At 46.3% G+C, this 20,065-nt stretch overlaps 2 protein-coding genes across 3 annotated transcripts in view; both read right to left on the bottom strand.

Moving 5' to 3' along the window:
- Positions 1-3,791, bottom strand: part of EPHX1 (epoxide hydrolase 1) — a 29,205-nt gene extending 25,414 nt beyond the window's left edge. The window contains exon 1 of the mRNA XM_045537138.1: positions 3,712-3,791. The gene's annotated coding sequence lies outside the window, so the exon portion shown is untranslated. The remainder of the gene's footprint in view (positions 1-3,711) is intronic.
- Positions 3,792-6,493: 2,702 nt separating this feature from the next.
- SRP9 (signal recognition particle 9) lies at positions 6,494-16,659 on the bottom strand. Of its 2 annotated transcripts, XM_045537139.1 has the most exons (4): positions 16,450-16,648; positions 12,672-12,740; positions 10,882-10,947; positions 6,494-8,626 (listed from the first exon to the last, which is right to left on the bottom strand). In XM_045537139.1, exons 1-4 carry the CDS (start codon positions 16,519-16,521, stop codon positions 8,507-8,509), a joined length of 327 nt encoding a protein of 108 aa, XP_045393095.1. In that variant the 5' UTR covers positions 16,522-16,648; the 3' UTR covers positions 6,494-8,506. The 2 variants fall into 2 exon arrangements, with proteins under 2 accessions (XP_045393095.1, XP_045393096.1); XM_045537140.1 differs by lacking the exon at positions 10,882-10,947 and having other exon boundaries at positions 16,450-16,659.
- Between the last annotated feature and the right edge of the window lie 3,406 nt (positions 16,660-20,065).

Below are 20,065 nucleotides of genomic sequence, written 5' to 3'. Positions count from 1 at the left end.
CTTTATCTTGGTGGTGTTTACCTTGTGGCAATGCCAAGGCTGCACAAAGGAATAAAAAGTCCCAAAATGCTAAATATACTTATGAAGTTCAATGCAAACTCCTGAGGGTAACTGAAATTAAGATGTTCTACCCTGACAGGGCATCACTGTGACCCTGAGAACAGCCTTCCTGGCAGGTGCTGCAAGTCCTGGCCCTGGGCACACAGCCAGGAGCCAGCAGGGCCGCTTCCCCCACCTGGCGACCGTGCCCCCCCACCTGGTGACTGGCTGGGTTTGCTGGGCCTACTCTGCTTCCTCACGGGGACAACGTGGCCGGGCAAGCAGGTTCTGCCACTTCCCCCCCCCCAAGGGTTAGTCAGAGAGTCAGCCCACCCTGAGCTGCCCTCGTCACTACGGAGCTACGCCAGTCCAGAAAGACCACCCTGGGCTCTGGCCCGTGGGATGGGACGCTGCTGCAGGCCAGACCGCCAGAGTGAAAACAGCTGCTCTGGGGAGAAAGGGTGAACTGTGACTTCCCTCAGGAAAGTAAATAAGCCTTGAGGGTGGAGGAAGCTGCGCTGGGGAACTTGTTTGCACAGTAACGAGTTTAGTTATATAAGCGGGGACAGCATTGCACAGTCCCTTGCATGGCGAGAGGGAGCTCTCCCTGGAGCGTCCACCACCTCCCCCCTCCTCAGGAGAGGAAGGTGGCTGGATCCGTGGGTAAGCTTTGGTCCCCTCTTAGGGGACCTGCCGGGGTGCCTCCTCTCTGCCACAACCTCCCCACGGAACCCACACAGCCCCCTGGAGACTCTGTTCCCAAGCTGCGAGGTCTGGGTAGAGAACTACCCGCAGGCAGCCCACAGGGACCCCAGGAGGCCAGCTGCGCTGGGTGGTGACTCTCCCACCTTGACCCCAGGCCCCTGACCTCTGTCTGAGGCTTTGCCCCACCTACGCTGTACCTGAAGTGTCCCCAGTGGACCCTGCGTAGGCTACAGGGCCCACTGAGGCCCGATCAGAACTGACCGTTTCCCTCCTGCAGATTCCTTCGGATGGACTTAACCACAGACTCAGCACGGGTTAGAGCTGCGAGGAGCCTTGCAGAATGGCGGCCCAACCTCCTCATTTCATGCAGTGAGGTCCAGGGAGGGGACAGGAGCCAGGTTTTCTTTCTAGGCCAATCCTCTTTCTTTCTTTCTTTTCTTTTTTTTTTTTTTGAGACAGAGTCTCACTCTGTTGCCCGGGCTAGAGTGCCGTGGCGTCAGCCTAGCTCACAGCAACCTCAGACTCCTGGGCTCAAGCGATCCTACTGCCTCAGCCTCCCGAGTAGCTGGGACTACAGGCATGCACCACCATGCCTGGCTAATTTTTTCTATATATTTTTAGTTGTCCAGCTAATTTCTATTTTTAGTAGAGAAGGGGTCTCACTCTTGCTCAAGGCTGGTCTCAACTCCTGAGCTCAAACGATTCTCCCTCCTTGGCCTCCCAGAGTGCTAGGATTACAGGCGTGAGCCACCGTGCCTGGCCCCAATCTTCTTTCTACATCACTGTATGACCTCTCAAAGGAATAAATTGCTACTGGTGGGATTTAGGGCCCTAGCAGAGGTGGGTTTTGAGCATGAGATCCTAGAGGCCCCTCAAATCACCACCTGCCTGCTCCACCTGTGCCTACTCCAGCCTCGAGTGGGTATGTCCCAAGCTACTTCTTTGGCAAGGGTGACCGGCTCATGCTTGGCCGTCCTTTGCCGTGTACGCCCAGCCACGTTCCATTCTTGTGAGTGTCTGGGAAGCCCCTGCATCCACATGTCCCGGTCTGTGCCAAGATGCCAGAGCAGAAGAGTCGGGGTGCCGGGTAAGCCGTCACCAAGCTGGTTACGTTGGCCCTTATGTCCACGGGACACGGGGCACTGTGCACTGGTGACACGGGGCATCCTGTGAGCTCCAGCTGTGCTCGATGGAGACACCAGGCAGGAACCAGGCACCCCAAGAGGAGACCGGGGAGAGGCTCGCCGCCTCCTCTGCGGTTGAGATGCCCTTTCTCTAGCGGTCCCTCTGCCCACGGAGCAGCCCACAGACCCCCCCCCCAGGTCCGGGCCAGCCAGCGTACTCAGAGCACGGCTGCGAGGCAGGTGGGACCATCAGAGAGCACGTGGTACCGCTGTAGCAGCCGGTGTTGAGGTTCACCCCAGCGGCCTTGCTGAGCAGCCATTTCCTCTGGACGGTCCCTTCCCTTCCTGGAACTGGGGCGAAGGCAGCAGAAAGCTGGGGGCCTCCTGCCCACAGACCGAGCTATCCAGCGGGCCACCCACACTAGCTGTTTTAGTTTGCCCACCCCCAGCAAACACACACAAGGACCATCCATGCCAGGGCCCCTCCTGCCTCCAGGGCCTTTGCACTTGCTTGTCCCTGGCCCGGTGCACAGTCCCCTAACGCCTCCGGTGTACGTAAGTGTCGCCCCTCCGCGAGGACTTCTCTTTCCACCTGACACTTCTCTTCCCTCTTTAATGCTTTATTTTCTCCATAGCGCACTTCAGCCTCTACCATACTTTATATTTCACGATTTTATTTCATTTATTGTCTACCCAGCCCGGGCCCCAGAACTGCAAACCCAATAACGGCAAATTCCGGCTGTGCCCCGGGGCCTGTCCCTTGGCACCGCCGCCCCAGAGAAATGCAAGGAGTCATCCCGTAGCCCCTCCTAGATGTGGAAATTTGAGAACGGAAAACTGTTTGCAGAACATTCCCAGAGTTTCTGCTGCTAAGTCAGACCAAGTGGGGCCGGTGCAAGATCCCTGCCCCCGCCAGGATCCCCCCAGCCCAACTCCCTGAAGGAAGCAACCGTCCCACCAGAAAACAATGCTCCCTTCTGGAGCAGCGGGGCTTCCTGGAAACGTTTATTTCAGATTATGCTACACTGCGAGGAGGCTGCAGAACGCACAGAAACACGCATGAACCCCAGTGTCCTCAACAAATGTCTGCAAAAGCGCATAAATCGCAGCAAAGGCGCTGCACTGGCGGCCGAGCGGCCAACGCGCGGGTCTCCCTCGCGTCCCACCGCGCCCACGAGCCGAGCCGGGCGGAGCTGCGGGCCGGGAGGGGAGTGGCCGCCCAGCCGGGCGGATCCGGGCTTTGTGGAGCCTGAAGTTGAAACACTGGGAGGTGGGGAGCGGGGCGGGGCGCAACTCTAAGGCAGAAAAACAAACCCAACGTAGGATCACCCCCTACTGGACCCCAGCCCCGGCCCGACCGCATTCCAGGCTCCCAGCGCAGGGCGACCTTCACCCCGAGCTCCCGTGCGCGCCGGGCGCCGAGCTGGCCCCTGCAGGGAGAAGAGCGGGGCTGGGAAGGGGGTCCGGGGTGGCAGACAGAGATGACAAGAAAGTGCGTCTCTGCTAACATGCGATCGGTCCTAGGACTTGGGCGACAAACAAGTGCAGGTCACTGCGGGAACGACACATACCCCCGGAAGCAACGCTCGCCAAGAGACCCGGGGCGCCGCTGGGGCCGCAAGCCCCCGGCCAGGCGTGCCCGTGCACCCCGTCCGGGCCGCGGAACCCCCGCCCCGAGCGAGCGAGTCCGCCCGCGGGACCCGCGCGGCTCGTCCCCGGCTCGGCCCCAGGCGGCGGCTGTGCGCCAGCGGCGGGCGCGGGGCCCTCGGTCGAGGGGGCGGCCTGCGAGTGCCACCGCGGCCCCGGCCCCCGGCCCACCCGGCCCCGCCGCCCGGGCGCTCACGGTCTCGGCTCGCAGGCTCCGGCGGCGGCACGCGCGGTCCCTCCGGCTCCCCGGCTCCTCCTCGGCGCGACTCCGGCCGCCCCGCCGCTGTCCCCGCCCAGGCCCGGCCTCCGAGCGGGGCGTGCCCGGCCTTGGGCCCCGGCGCCGCCCCGCCCCCCAGGCTACCCGAGCGACCCAGAAAAGCCCCCCCCGCCCCGCAGGCTCCACCTCCGCCTGGCAAACCCGCCACGCCGGGGTCCGCGGGCCGAGTCCAGACGCGGAGGGAGAAGCGCTGCAAACTCCTACAGCAATTTGATCCCGTAACTTTGTCAGCTGACTCTAAAACCAAAACCCAAGCTTGCACGGTGTGTGTCTTTTTAATTTCATCTTTATAGCAATTCAGTGTATTTTACAAACGCATTGGTCCGTGGCATATTGGGCAATTTAAAAACAAAGTTGTCTTGACAGCGTGAGCAGCACGGGAGCACGCTTAGGTCTTCGCGGGGAGGACTAATGGGGTACAGACGTTGAACTGCGTAAGTCCCTCCCGTTCGCAAGGAGCTCGGGCCGGCCCAGTGGTTGCTGGGGCTCTTCTGGCTTGTGGAAGAGCGTTAGGTGCGGCCGGGACCCTCATCATTAGAAAACCTGCCCCCTTCACCTTGGGTGACACCCTCGGGACCTCCTGACCCCCCGACATCCCTTCGTGTGCTCAGAGGTGCAGTTGTTTCAATGCGATCCCTATCAAACCACCAGGAACATTCTTCCCAGGAATAGAAAAAAACAATCCTGAAATTCATATGGAACCACAAAAGACCCAGAATAGCCAAAGCAATCTTGAGCAAAAAGAACAAAAGCTGTAGGCATCACATTACCTGACTCTAAAATATATTACAAAGATACAGTAACCAAAACAGCATGATACTGGCACAAAAACAGACACATAGACCACTGGAAAAGAATAGATAACTCAAAAATAAATCCATGCATTTACAGCCAATTCATTTCTGACAAAGGCGCCAAGAACATACACTGAGGAAAGGACAGTCTCTTCAACAAATGGTGCTGGGAAAACCGGATATCCACATGCAGAATAAAACTAACCCTCTATCTCCCACACAAATCAAAACGGATTAAAGACCTAAATCTGAGACCTGAAACCATGAAACTACTAAAAGAAAACACTGGGGAAACGCTTCAGGATATTGGTTTGGGTAAAGATTTCTTGAGTTAGACACAAAAGCACAGGCAACCAAAGCAAAAATTGACAAATGGGATCACATCAAACTCAAAAAGCTTCTGCACAGCAAAGGAAACAATCAACAGAGTAAAGAAACATAGAGGGGTTGGTTAATGGGTACAAAAGAATGAAATCTACCCAGATCTAGAGGGCTTCTGGCAGTCTGCACCCCAGTTCTCACCTCCAGGTTTCCGGTGTGCTGAGTTCTGGCTCGAGGGATCCCAGCGGGGAAAAACGGTAGAGTCCTCACTGGTTCAGGAGTACTTCAAACTCTGGGGATCTTCCAAATCTGCCTGCTGCTATTTTCTTTTCCGAGTCTTTGAATGGCTGCCCCGTGCAGCCCCAGTGGGAAGCCACGGTGGAACATGCTTGCTCCACCTCACCTGGAACCAGCCCAACTACAGGTCGAGTGTATCTTATCTGAAATGCTTGGGACCAGAAGTGTTTCGGATTTGGGAATATTTGCATTATAGTTACTGGCTGAGCACCCCTAATCTGAAAATCTGAATGCTCCAGTGAGTATTTCCTTTGAGAACCGAGTCAGTGCTCAAAAAGTTTCAGAATTTGGGTTAGGGATACTCAACCTGTAGTACTTTTAATATAAGAAAGAGGGATAACATATGTTTACTTCTGTCAACATCGTTAATTTTAACCATGGGACTAAACAGACATTTTCCCTCTTTTAAGAGAAAAAATACTAAATACTATTAACATTGCCGTCCCTGCTATGAGGCATTTAGTTAAAGAGACAAACAATTGGGGTGCGACACCATTACACAGGAATTTGGTTTTCTTTTTCATTTTTAGTAGGCAGATAGGATAAGACCTCCTGCTTACTGTTTTGGGGCAATTAATTTCTCTCACATTTCATTCATTTTAAATTAGTTTATAATATTTTGAAGACTATTACCATCATACAGTTGTTAATGTTAGATATTTCTAATAGAAGATACCAACTATAAAATCCTGCCAACACTGCCTCTAATCCATGACTTGAAGCTGTAACTAATGGATTTTATATTTTTAAGAATAAGAAGTTGGCAGGTGCTCGGGTACAGTGGCTCACGCCTGTCATCCCAGCACTTTGGGAGGCCAAGGCAGGAGGATCACTTGAGTCCAGAACTTTGAAGTTACAGCCAACTGTGATGACTCCACTGCACACTAGCTAGGGCAACAGAGCAAGACCTTGTCTCCAAAAAAAAGAAAAAGGGGTGGCAGGCTAGGTGACCCTGAAAGGGAGAAGCTGACCCTTCACATCAGAGAACATATGTAGCCTAATAGCATCATTTAATGAGCTCTGTGCTCTAAGAAAAAAGATCTCTGCAAGAGAAGAACACAATGAAATTATCTAAACTGCTAACTGTACCAAGAATCTCAATTACTAGACTATTTGGATTACCCTAGAGTCAGCAGCATTTGATCAAATATAACACAAAATAGTTGGATAAAAATAAAAATAATAAATAAAACCAAGAACATGTGATTCCAGCACCTAGAAATACTTCCTGATAAAAGAAAACACCCAGGGTACACAGCACCGCAGTAAATGGTCTTTAAGAGGCTCAATACTTTTTATCATCGATTAGCTGTCTTAAGTAATCATTTTATTTTGTACAGACACAGCAAACACAAGTTTTAAATTTAAGGATTTCAGTTTCCCCCCACATTAGCACAAAAAGCACATTTTCCATGGAGGCAATTTTGTTTTGTTTCCCCAAGTACAAAAAATGACATTTAATAAAGGGCACAGCTCAGCAGAAAAGGCAGATATTACCTGTAAATAATCACTCCTTTAGAATTAAGAGAAAACATAAGAGCTGGTTACTTATACTCTCTCCCCTGAAAAACAGGAATCAAAACAATGAGAACAACTACAATTTATTAAGCTTTACTATATTCTAAGCACTGTGCCAAAAGCTTAAAATGGATCATGCCATTTAATCCTAGTAGTCCTACAAGGAAGGTGATATTGTTAGCCCCATTTCCAGAGAAGAAAATGAAGGCTGAAAGAAGTATCTCGTCTAAGACCACAGAGTTGGGAAATAGTGGAGCCAAGATTACAAGCCGGGCAGTCTGACTTGGAGTCTCTGCTCTTAACCACGCTGCTACAGGCTACACGGACTCGAACCCAAACACCAGTCCTTCCCTCCCAGGTCATCTCCACGGTGTTAAAAAGTAGATGGGAAAAAAAGGCCAAACCTCCCCCACAACTACAATGATCCCATTAATTCTGGGGGGAAAAATCCAAAGCCAAAATAACCCCACACTGAATGATGTTACTTTCCTAATTCAAGAAAACAACCGTGCCATCAACGTACAGCTCAGAAAAAGTCCTATGATAAAACATACTAAAGAACTTACTCTCAATATCACTAGGCTCACTTTAGACTAAATGAATATAGTGTACTTCAGTCAAGAAATCAGTAATTCTTGAGAAGTTAAAAAGGTCAACAAATGATATATATTTGTGCAATATTTTATTTACTGACTCCTCTGAAACATCCCAAAATTCATACGGTTAATAGATCTTCCTATGCTAACATGTTGCTGAACACGACACATTTCTTCAAAAGCTATTTTAGGGTACTGCCTTCATTTCATTCTTGTGGCATCAGCATGTGAACGTTACATTTAGATGGTAAAATTCAACTTACAAATATAGGATAGATATCAAATAGTATCACATTTATGGTTTACTGGAAAATATAACAGTTATGACAGTCATGCGTAACACCTTGGTTAAGTAAAGAGAGAAAACGGGCAGGGGTGTCAGAGAGGTATGCAAAAATTTAACAGTTTGAATAATTCTTAGCCCTTCTGAGAAACTATAGCTGAAAAATGCGTAGTAAACATGTCTGTAATACGGTGGTTTCAGTCCATCACAGTGATCATCATTCCATTCATGAATTCAAATAACTGCTATTGTTTCTGATCACTGAAAACCAGATTTTGCAAAGCTAGTCACTGTTCAACAAGGTGATGATAACACAAATCCCTTACACTAAAAATTATAGCTTAAATGTGGAGAGGTTAACATAAAGCATACTTGTTATTATTACTTTTTTAGATATAATAAGACTACACTACTGTACATAATCAGGTATATTATGGTGTATAGTTAATTCCAGTTACCACATTTTATGTTTATTGGTCATCAACAGCACAAATTTTATGCTCCAAAAGAAATATACTCATCTATCAAAATGGTTACATTTCATTTTCTTTTAAAGCCAGATCAACTAAATTGATGGAAGAACTGGCTTTTCTTGATATCTCATTTTCAAATTATGGATACAAATTTATCAGAGAATTATATATTTTACCCAACATCAAACAATCCACAAAACGTTTCCAAGATAGATATAATTCTCGTTCAATTTCCAAAAATAAATAAAGGTTTTCTAATTGAAACCATTTACATTCCTAGCTCTCTAAAGCAAACATTAAAAAGAAAATACAAAAAATGATCTCTTGGCTCCACTTCGTTACATAAAGTATTTTCTGTTCCAACATTTTCTCAAATTCAAAAGATATTTACTTCCTAACAACATGACAAACAGAATCTTCACTGCAAACCATTCAGTCTGCTTCCATGGCAACACTGCGGGATTCCTTGGCTACCATAAGTCGCATTAGTTGACTGTGGAATTTCTCGATCTTCTTTACATCTTGAGCTTGGTCTGTTCTATACATCAAACACTGTCAAATTTTAAAGGTACATGTTAACCACGTAAAATGGGCAATGGAGAAAAGACATAATTGGGTAAAAATCTGAGAGTCTTTCCTACCATTGTTTCATTCTATTGTCTCTGGGGGTCATACTAAGGAAATTGTACTCAAGTTTCCCAGCCTCCAGCAATTACATTCCTTACAGTACAGTATTTTAAATGCCAGTGGTATGGATGAAAACTAAACGAAGTCTATCAGAAGCTTCTCAAAAATGAGCAGTTAAATAATACATTAAACCTTGCCATGGTCTGTTGAGAAGAGCTCAAGGCTTAGAATTAGGTATTTTCTCCCTGGGATTTGGCCCTAAGTAGCTGAGTTTTGCTGGGAAAAAGTTCAGAAATCTTAAGATCCCTTTCTCTGTTGGTGAAATTGGGTGTTCAATGATGATAATTAAAAAAAAAAAAAATCTAGAACTCCCTGCTTATAGCTAGTCAACACCTAAATTAAATCAGACAAATCTGTTCAATCTTGATTTCCTGAAGGGACTTATTATAATTTTTAAACCAAACCAAATTCTTCATTAGACAAGATACCTAAGATTTGCTTATTGTGGCTAAGCACATGTGCCTCACACCTGTAATCCCAGCACTCAAGACGAACGCTTGAGGTCAGGAGTTCAAGACCAGCCTGGACAGTACAGTGAGAGTCCTCGCCCCACACACACACACACACACACACACACACACACATACACACACACAAAAAAAGACAACAAAAAAAGCCTTAGCCAAGTACAGGGGCACGCGCCTGCAGTCCTAGCTACTTGGGAGGCTGAGGCAGGCAGATCACATGAGGCTAGGAGTTCTAGGCTGCAGTGAGCTATGATTGCGCTACTTCACTCCAGCCTGGGTGACAGCAAGATCCTATCTCTACAAAAAAATAAAAATAAAAAATAAAATGAAAAGATTTGCTTATGGTTGATCATAAAACCATTTGTTCTAGAATCTTCAAAAATATCAACTTTCAGCTGGCAGCTTCTTCATTTTGTAATATAAGTCCATTTTTCTTTAGCTCATCTTTTTTTTTTTTTTTTGAGACAGAGTCTCACTTTGTTGCCCGGGCTAGAGTGAGTGCCGTGGCGTCAGCCTAGCTCACAGCAACCTCAGATTCCTGGGCTTAAGTGATCCTACTGCCTCAGCCTCCCGAGTAGCTGGGACTACAGGCATGCACCACTATGCCTGGCTAATTTTTTTCTATATATATTTTTAATTGGCCAGATAATTTCTTTCTATTTTTAGTAGAGACAGGGTCTCGCTCTTGCTCAGGCTGGTCTTGAACTCCTGACCTCGAGCGATCCACCCACCTTGGCCTCCCAGAGTGCTAGGATTACAGGCATGAGCCACCGCGCCTGGCCTCATCCTTCAAATTTTAGCCTATGTGCTTGGGAGAATGTACATACCTTCTCACTGTAGTTTCTGATAAAAAAAGGTTTTAGGTCCAGAGAATATTATAAATCAGTCATGAGATTAGAAAAAATTATGCATATATGAGATCATAAAAAAAGTCAAAATTATACGGTGATAATAAAGAATGAAGTCACTCTTCTTTAAAAGACCAATTAGAAAATAGTTTTTAACTGCTGGGGATTTATAAATTTCCTATTTAACAGGATGGTCTATTGCATCTTTGGTATCTTCTAGATATGAACTAATTCTCAGCAGTTTTAAGAAAGGAAACAAAAAGTATTTTTCATATATTGATCTTGTCATGCAAATCAGCAATGTTAAATAAAAGTTCTTTCTCAGATTGTTTAATATGGATCCTTAACTATGTTTAATCATTATGGGGGTGGGGGGACCATCAACTGGAGATAAAGCCCTTTGTATTAAAACTAATTCTGCATTCCCTCCTATTTTTAAAACAGGACATAAGGGCTTCTCTTTAGCAAGCACACCTAACCACTATGTGACAGTCACAATTAAAATTTTTGTCAGTATGGAATGCTCAAGAGTCCAGAATTCATTTATTGAATCTACCAGTGGCAAGCACTAATGCTGGGTACTTTCATATGGTTTTCTTTCCACAACAACCCTGTTAGATAGACTATCACTATAGCACTTTACAGATGAGGAAACTGGGACCCAAAAGGCCAAATTTTTAGTCCAAACATTTCCAAGGCCAACATGCTAGTGAAGGGCTAGGCTGGGATTCCGATCTCGTGAGCAGCACGCTACACCCCAAATCACTCTTCCTTTTCACGTGTTCAGTTACTTCACCAAATTCACCTGGTTCTTAGAAGACATGGTCATCACTAAAGGTCTGACTGACTTCATGCAACCTCGCAAAGGAACCTTGAACACAAATATAGTATATGACCAAAGGCAAAAAGTGATTTTAAAAATCACACTATAAAATTTTTAAAAGACTGAATATTTTTTAAATGTTTACTGAGTATCCTCTGGGTCAAGACATCATACGAGGCACTGAAAGTACAGGGAAGAATATTACTGATCTATCTCTATTGTCCTAAAGTTCAGAGTCTGTTAAAAAGATAAATGTGATAAAAGAACTGTGATACAGCACAAAAAGAGCCAAAAAGAAAAGAGATGAAACAATGCTCCTGAGTTGAGTTTTGAAAGCAGCAGTCTTGCCACAATGGGCGAGGGTGGGATTCAACACTGCAAAGGAAGAACACAATGTTCAAAAGCACAGAGGCCTAGGACTGCACAGCACACTAGGGGAGCTCGTAAGTATCACAAAAAAGAGATTAAAAGGGATATGAGGGTGGCCTTTAAAGGCTTTTAAGCAAGGGAGTAACAATCAAATTCTCACTTTTAGGAATCATTCCGGCAGCAGTGTGAGATGAACTCTAAGCAGATACAGCTAGGCGACTATTCTAGTAGTCCAGACAAGTGACGCGATCCCAAACTTAAGAGAGTAGCAGTGAAGATGGAGCGTTCGCAACAGGAAACGAGATGAAGGAGCTTGAATCAAAAATTTCAAGTGTCTAGCACAGCGTATGTGTGGTGTTGCAGGGGATCGATTCAAGCTTTTCAATTGAAGAATGGACATGAGAATGAAGGCAAGGAAGGGACCAAACACAATCCCCACGTTTCTAATCAGGTGGAAGACAGTGCAACTAAAGGTAGGGACAGAAGCAGAAACCGGTTTGAGCAGAGATGATAAATTTCACTCTAGACAGGCTAACTTTGAGTGCTACGTGAGGGAAGGATGCTTGATGTAGAGCTCGTCAGGAAGTTAGAAGAAAAATATGAGCTAAACATACAGATCTGCAAGTAGAGACAGATACAGGCAGTATTGGACTCGACTAAATAGATCGCTCCTGAAGAAGTGGTATGAAAAGACAACCAAGGACAGAATCCTGGGGAAACAAATATTTATGGGGGCACATCAAAGAAATAATTAGCTAAAAAGAAAGAAACAACAGAAATGTAGAGCAAGGAAACCAAAATAAAATGGAGCCACAAGTGCCAAAATAATAATTTCCATGAAAAAGCAGTTCTTGGTATCAAAAGCATCAAGGAGGTTAAGAAAGATGTGAACTGATGAGACCACTGGGTCGGGAGACAAAGGGGCTGCTGATGCGCTGGCACCACGCGCGGGTTCCGTGGGATCTGACAGGCAGAAGCCAGGTGGTGGAGGGTTAAGGAATGAAATGGGATGTGAGAAAGTAACAAGAGTGGGCAGATCAAGGCAGGAGAGGGACATGACAATAAAGCCAAGCCGACAACTGTTGCTCAAATACCTTCCTTTACTTCTCATACACCAAGAAGGAGACTCACTCACATCCAGTTTTGGTCACTACATTCCTCTTGCTTAAGGTCTGAAGAGAGAAATGATTAAACTACACTCAACATCCTACACTAATAAAGCAGGTTAAATTATTTCCTGAGGGTCTATAAAAGTAGCTTCTAGAATGACGTTCTTCATTTTGGAATGAAGTGCAAAATAAGCATCCTAATGGGTAATCTGTAAATTCTAAGTAAATAACTTCAAACAAATAATTAACTCTAACAAATCTAAGAGTATACAACAAATAAAAATGTATACTTACAACTAAATCATCTGTTACTTTAATACACAAACTCCCATCCGAATGCCTGTATTTGAGAACCACACGTGCCTGAAATAAAAATACATATTTAGAAACAGTGAAGACAGATAACGTTTCTCATAGATAATTTAGTCTTCAGGTGGGCTGAAAAGCATCCTTTTACAATAAATACCCGAAACATCTTAAGGCATCTTTACTATAAGCCTATGAATTGAAACGAGGCTAATAAAGTCATTTTACCCCACAAAAGAGGCAAGCCACGTGGCCTGGCTACTGGCATCTCCCTTCCCTTTCTTTGCGATGCCACAACACCTCCCTGCCCCCCCTTCTCTCTCTCTCTCTCTCTCTCTCTCTCTCTCATATTCTCTCTGTCCTTCTAAAGGATAAAATAAACTTTTTTACTTTTATATCTCAAAAAAAGTCATTTTAGTTCATTCCTATTGCTGTAATTTATTTTTTCAAAGACTTAAAAAAAAAAAGTTGGGCATTCTATTTGCAGCCAGTTTGAAAAGAGATGTACTGAAAATTCCCCAAATACATCCATATTCTCATTTAAAAGAATACTCATTGATTTCATTAGGAGAAATGAGAGTTAGAAGGCCTATCTTACCACAAGGGGGTACATTTGGTAATTTATGGGACACGTGGGGTGTCAGATGCAATGAAGAGATGCCACTGAAGAAGAAATCAAGATTCTTATCTACGCAGGAAATTTGAATTCAGCTAACCAAAATAACCAAAATACAAGAAAGAATGAATGAAGGCCTATAAAGGCAAATACAGGTAAAATGCTAAAGACAGAAAACAAGTAATTCAGACTAGGAGAAAGGAAAGTGTAAAGAGGTGGCTTTGGAAATGCATTTTTTTTCCCATTAGGGAAGAAGGTAGGAGAAAGGCTGAAGAACCATTCTGAACAAAGATACGATGAATTCTGTTGCTTCATGAGACCAGAGGTGAGGAGGGTGAAATGGTGGGAGACAAGCCATGAAGACTAGCAATAGGGTCAGGTCAGCCTGCGGACTGGGAGTTGGGACTTTTTCCAATAATCTGTGAAGAACCAGTTTTTAAGCAGGAGACAGAGAATTCAATTATTGTTTTTTGGACAGTTGTGGTAAGGGCACGAAGACAGACTAAAAAAGCAAACGGGCTGGGCACAGTCGTGCCCAGTTATAATCCCAGCACTTTGGGAGGATGAGGCAGGAGGACTGCTTGAGGCCAGGAGTTCCAGGCTGCAGCAAGCTATGATTGTGCCACTGCACTCCAGCCTGGTGACATTGTGAGATCCTGACTCGAAAAAAAAAAAAAAGGGAGACAGACAGACCAACTAAGAGGTTATTAGGTTATTATACAGGCCAACAGCAATGCCATCTTCAGTTAGAGCAATGCAAGTGAGAACAGTAAAAGAGGACAGGCAGGTGGGGCACGGTGGCTTGTGCCTATAATTCTAGCACTTTGAGATCACTTGAGTCTAGGAGTTTGAGATTGTAGTGAGCTATGATGATACCACTGCACTCCAGACTGGGCAACAGAGCAAGACTCTGTCAAAAAAAAAAAGAAAGAAAAAAGAAAGAAAGAAAGAAAAAAGAAAAGAAAAGAAAGGAAAAGAAATGAAAAGAAAAGAAAAGAAGAGAAGATGGCTATAATCAGTAAGTTAAGTGTGGGGAGAGATGATAAGAGCATTTTGGAAAGCAGATTCTAGAGTCCTGACAAAATTTCTTCTTTAACCCTGGCAGAAACAGAATGGACGTGGGGTTCAAAGACCTGGGCTCAAATTTTGGCTTAGTCTCTTAGAGACTAGACAAATCATTTATACATATAATATTGTTTATCTACCTCAATGGGTTGCTGTAATTGTTCATATAAGTTATAAATATACATGAACATATAAAATATATAATGCCTATCACATATAAAATACATATGTATGTAAAATGCCTGCAACATAAAGGCAGTGAATAAAACTGTCAGGCAAGCTCTCCTTGTGCAATCATCCCCTCCCCTATCAAAAGATCAGTCAAAAACCAGTATAAGGTTATCATGAGAATGCACAAGTTTTTAGGCCACTGGAATTTTCTGACTGGGTAAAGAATTAGAAGGTTCTCCCTCTCTTGTCTATTCTAGCCATGCTTTGCTCACAGAGGTGCTCTGTAATTACTATTTTATTTTCATTTTCCCTACCACTACTACCACATTCTTAAAATATAGTCACTCTTGATGTGACTTCATATATTCTTTACCGCTTTTTCAAATATTTTTAGGTCACACCATGGGGACTTCTGGACAAAAATCCTGTATGGTCTCATGGCGCATTTGCTTGAATGAAGAAAAAAACTGGCTCTGTGAGCAAGGGAAGCCAACCAAATGACACAGCCAGAAAGCACCACTGCCATAAACAAATCACTCAATTTCAAAAATATCTCATTTGTTTCCTCATTATGTCATATTAGTGTAAAGAATAGTACTAGGAATGTTTTACAGCTTCCTGTTACTGATCTAGGTCTCTATGGGTCTAAAACTATTTTTAATCATAATTATCAACATTATCTTGCTGCACACTTTAAACTGATGAACACTGTAAACAGTATGTAGCATTGGAATCACAGGTTACCGGCCCACTATATACATTTAAAACATAATTCATGTTACTTAATGATCGATTAGAAGTCTCACATAGTAAACCCTGAACCTCAATTTTCTGAGATTAACTGCTTTTAATTTTCTTTCTTCTCTGAGGGGTACATTCACAACACAATGTATCTATCTAGAATACCCGCCAATACCAGCTCCTTAAGGGTTGGGCTGAATCTTACTCACCTTTGTGTCTCCCACAGAACCTAATTTGACTTGGGATTCAGTCACATTTGAGTGGGGAATCAATGGAACACAAAGGAGAATCTGACTGAGTTACAACAGCCAGAAAACACGAGGACATCACACATGATCAGGCCTGGGCTTTCCAGTACAAAATCCCTTAAAAAATGCTGAGTTCTAAAAAGGAGGACTTTTAATCAACAAGGAGATGCTTCAAATGATTTTTAGACATGACAATAAGAGAAGCCAAAACTCAAAGAGAGAAAGAAAAATCAAGACCCGAATGCTAAACTTCCCATCACTTTGACTTCTTTGCTTTTCAATCATGAGCTAATCTCTGGCATCCCCTTCCTATAATTTTTGCAGGGCCCACGAGCCCCCTGAAATGGTCTGCTAACATTTACGCATAGACGCATTTTTCAGAGGAAAGGGTGAAGGCATTCTCCTGTTCTCAAAAGGCCTACGACTCCCACAGGCTAAGAGCCGCTATCCCGGGGGCTGCAGATGCTTCCAGATCGGGATCTTTCAAGATGTCTGAGCTGCGACAGAAAAACATCACCGTTGTAGACACACGACGTATCCTTACGCCTTGGCGGCACCGGAAAAGAGAACCCTAACAACTAAGCGGCAAGAAGCTGAAGTCGCAGGGGGAGGAGCCCCGGCCTTACGGACACGGAAACCAAACAAAGCGCACAAAGGAAGTTCAGAGACCGGGGGTGGCCGCAGGCCGGCGGGAGCAGCGAACTGCGCAGGGATGAAATGACCCCCATTGCTGCGAGTTTCAGGGCCTCACTGGGCCACTGGGCCAGGGGGAAGGGAAGGAGACAGCAGGAACCATCAGACGTGCCGGAGTCCGTCTCTGGTCACCCCCAGCACCTCCTGGGAGCGCCGGGGAAGCTCGGGACTGCAGGGAAGACATCCAGACCTGGGGCCGGGGAGGGAAGCAGCGGCCCCGCCAGGAATTTACCTTCATGGGGTCGGCGAGGTAGAGCTTCTCGGCCGCGCGGCTGAACTCCTCCCAGGTCTGGAACTGCGGCATCGTGGCCCAGGGCGGAACAGGCGACAGGCAAGACCGCGGGACGGAGCCCACCTACCCGCCCACCTCCCGCGGCCGCCCGCCGACGCAGCCGTCCCAGCGCCCCAAGATGGTGGCGCCTCCTCGCACCAACGCCTCGCGCCATTGGACAGCGGCGGCCACGCTCGCCCAATGGGCAGGAGGGGTGTTGCCGGGAGGGGGCGGAGCCCTGCGCGTGTGGCTCTGGGAGCATGCGCGGGAAGTCGGGAGCCCGCGCGAGACCGAGGGCGGCTGCCGCAACGCCGCTTACAGAACGGGAGGAGTGGCGTCCGTCCCGCTGCCCCCGGCGCCGGGCAGCGGGGTCCTGCCGGGAAGATGGGGCGGCTCTGTGATGGCGCCGGAGATGCGAGAATGGAGCCGACGAGGGCCTAGTGAAGGAGCAGCCGACGACTTTATAGGATAAACATTTATGTCGGGTTAGCGGAGTGCAAGGGAGGAATGGTCACCTGTGAGTGCAAGGGAGGCTTGCAGAGGCGACGCAGACTGAGCAGGTGGGGAAGAGGCGCAGGACGCCTGGCGCGTTTTAGATCCGCAGTGTCTTTAATGTGACTGGTGTTTAGGGAGTGGGGGAGAGAAAAAGCAAGGGAAGAAGACATACCATCGCTTATGCCAGGGCAAGAAATTTGAACTTTCTTCTCCCGGCAGTGAGCAACACAGATGGGTATCTTTCTTTGGTCAAGTTTATTGAGGAGTATCTTATGTACAATAAAACGCCGGGGTTTTTTGTTTGCTTTTGGCTTTTTGTTTTTGAGACAGGGTCTTGCTCTGTCGCCTGGGCTAGAGGGCAGTGGCGTCGTTATAACTCACTGCAACCTCAAACTCCTGGGCTCAAGAGATCCTCTTGCCTCAGTCTCCCGAGTAGTTGGGACTACAGGCTCACACCACCACACCCAGCTGATTTTCCTTTCTTTTTTTTTTTTGTAGAGACAGGGTCTCCCTATGTTACTCAGGCTGGTCTCGAACTCCTGGGCTCAAGTCATCCTTCTGCCTTGGCCTCCCAAAGTGCTGGAATTACAGGTGTGAGCCACTGTGCCCAACCAAAACACTGATTTTTAAAGTTATTATTATTAATCTTTTATTTTTTTAGAGACATGGTTTTGCTACGTTGCCCAGGCTGGTCTCAAACTCCTGGGGTCAAGCAATCCTCCCCCCTCAGCCTCCTGAGCAGCTTGGGACTATGGGCACGTACCACCTGCTCTCTGCAAAACACCAGTTTTAAGTGTACAGTTTGATGCATTTTGGTAAATATACATATCCCCACATAGCCAGTATCACACTCTAGACGTAGAACATTTCTTCGTCTCCAGAAAATTCCCCCATGCTTCTTTATGTTCAATCCTCCCCACCCTTACCCTGATCCCAAACAATCACTCATCTGCTTTCTGCTACAATAGATTAGTTTTTCCTTCAACTGAAGGGCTTTAAGCAGATTTGCATTTTATAAGGCTGCAACTGCAAACCAAGACTGCATTGAAGTGGTGCAAGCCTGGAGACAGGGAGACCTCTTAAGATGCTATTGTAGTAATACAGGCAGAAGAGGCCATGGATCTGAATTAGGGCACTGGCTTAGGAATGAAAAAGATACAGATTCAATATTTACTTGGTGAATGATTGGATGTGGGGTATGCAGAAGAGGAAACAGTAGATGACTCCCAAGCCAGTGGAAGTGGGGGTGCCATTGATTGATACAGGGGAAAAGGAAGAATAACAGGTTTGGGAGATACTGAGCAAAACAGTGAGTTCAGCTCTGGACTTGATGAGCATGCGGTATCTTTGGAACATCCAGCTGGAGACGTCTGGTAGCCCAGGGGAGTCAGCAGATAGGTCACAGCTGAGCCTTCTCAGGGAGAGGTCACAGCATAAGAAGACAGAGGGCAAAACAAACCCTGGGAAAGAGCCACATGTACAAAGGATTAGAGAGAGGAAGTGGGGTCCACAAAGGAGGCAGAGGAGAAATTATCAGGGAGGTGAAAGGAGACTGGGAGTATCCAGGAAGTAAGGGAACAGAGGGTTTTGAGGAGGGAGCAGTCACTTATGTCAGAGAATTGAAATGAGTTGACCGACCATGGTCAGGGGGATGTCATTGGTGACCTGTGACAGCGGAACCTCAGTTGGGCTGGGATTCAGGGTGGAACCGACCGCAAGTGGCTGAAGAAGTGGAAAAGTGAGGGCAGCTGCCTTACACTCATCATGAACGGAAGAGATGAGAAGAAGGCCCTAAGGGGACACCAGGTAGAGAGTGTTATGTTTTGAGATGGAAATATTTTGTGCGTATTTGTAACTTTTAGGAGAGGACTCATACAAGATGTAGAGATTGAAAATGCAGGAGAGGCCTGCACGGTGGCTCCTGCCTGTAGTACTAGCACTCCGGAAGGCCAGGTGGGGAGGATCACTTGAGCTCAGGAGTTTGAGATCAGCCTGAGCAACAGCGAGACCCCCATCTCTACTAAAAATAGAAAAATTAGCTGGGTGTGGTGGTGCACACCTGTGGTCCCAGCTACTCAGGAGGAAGGAGGATCACTTCAGCCAGGAGTTTGAGGTTGCAGAGAGCTATAATGATACCACTGCACTCTAGGCGGGCAACAGAGTGGTACTCTGCCTCCAGAAAAAAAAAAAGAAAAGAAAAGAAAATACAGGACAGAGAGGAAAGCAAGATCTCAGGAGAAACATGAAAGGGAAGACCAAATGCCCAGGTGAGTGAAAACAGAAGGTTCACCTTTGCCTTTGAGGTGGTGGGGAAGGAGGAAAAGTTGAGTGAAGGTATAGGTGAGTTTGTAGATACAAGGGCAAGATGGTAAATTTTCTTTCTCACCTGAGAGGCAAGACCATCTTCTAAAAAAGGAGGGTAAGGATAGGTTTGGAGCCTTTCAGAGATGATTGGGAAAAGCCATTGTGAGGAATAAGGAAGGCAACCAGAAACTCAAAAACAGTATATCAGAGTTGAAAACCCAGCTGAAACTGGAGCTCGTACTCTGGGAATAGCCTCAGTTGAGGTCTGCCTCCAGCACCACCCAGAGCCGTGTCTTGGAATGGAAAAGGCAGGTGTTAGGGATTTGTAGGCCACGTGAGGAAGAAGAACAAAGGGTCAAAAATGTTGAAGGTGCTGGCAAGAGAGTGAGCGAAGTGATGAATCATGGGATCCAGGCTAGACAGGTGGTAATTAATTAGGCCAAAAGAGAGCAGCCTCAAGGAGATCTGGAGTCAGTATAATTGGAAAGAGGAACTGAAGTTATAGTCGAATTGGACACATTTAACATTTCAGAGAAACAATAACTCCTGGTGAGGCTGGGTTGATAGTTTGGATTGTCCACACAAATATTAAAGACACTTATGAGTAAGAAAAGGGATAAAATGAAGAAGGCAGCAAGAGCCAGGGCCCCAGATCCTCAGTTAACAAGAATGGGGAGCAGAGGCAGACAGAGTGACCCCTGGGGAGGAGGAGTTTTTGCCTGAAAATGAAAATAATGGAAGTTAAGACAATGCCAACTGTGCCTTCTGTCACAGCAAG

Source organism: Lemur catta, chromosome 25 (assembly GCF_020740605.2).
Source record: "Lemur catta isolate mLemCat1 chromosome 25, mLemCat1.pri, whole genome shotgun sequence".
In the NCBI taxonomy this organism is placed as follows: domain Eukaryota; kingdom Metazoa; phylum Chordata; class Mammalia; order Primates; family Lemuridae; genus Lemur; species Lemur catta.
The sequence above is the reverse complement of the archived record's forward strand: the minus strand, read 5'-3'. Positions and strand labels throughout refer to the sequence as shown.

Bases quoted from the DNA above. Each gene is read 5' to 3' on its own strand.
- SRP9 (XM_045537139.1), bottom strand. From the start codon at position 16,521: ATGCCGCAGTTCCAGACCTGGGAGGAGTTCAGCCGCGCGGCCGAGAAG. The intron at 12,741-16,449 runs GTAAATTCCTGG...TTTTTATTTCAG, and splicing joins ACCTCGCCGACCCCATGAAG to GCACGTGTGGTTCTCAAATA. The intron at 10,948-12,671 runs GTAAGTATACAT...TTTGTGTTCAAG, and splicing joins AAGTAACAGATGATTTAGTT to GTTCCTTTGCGAGGTTGCAT.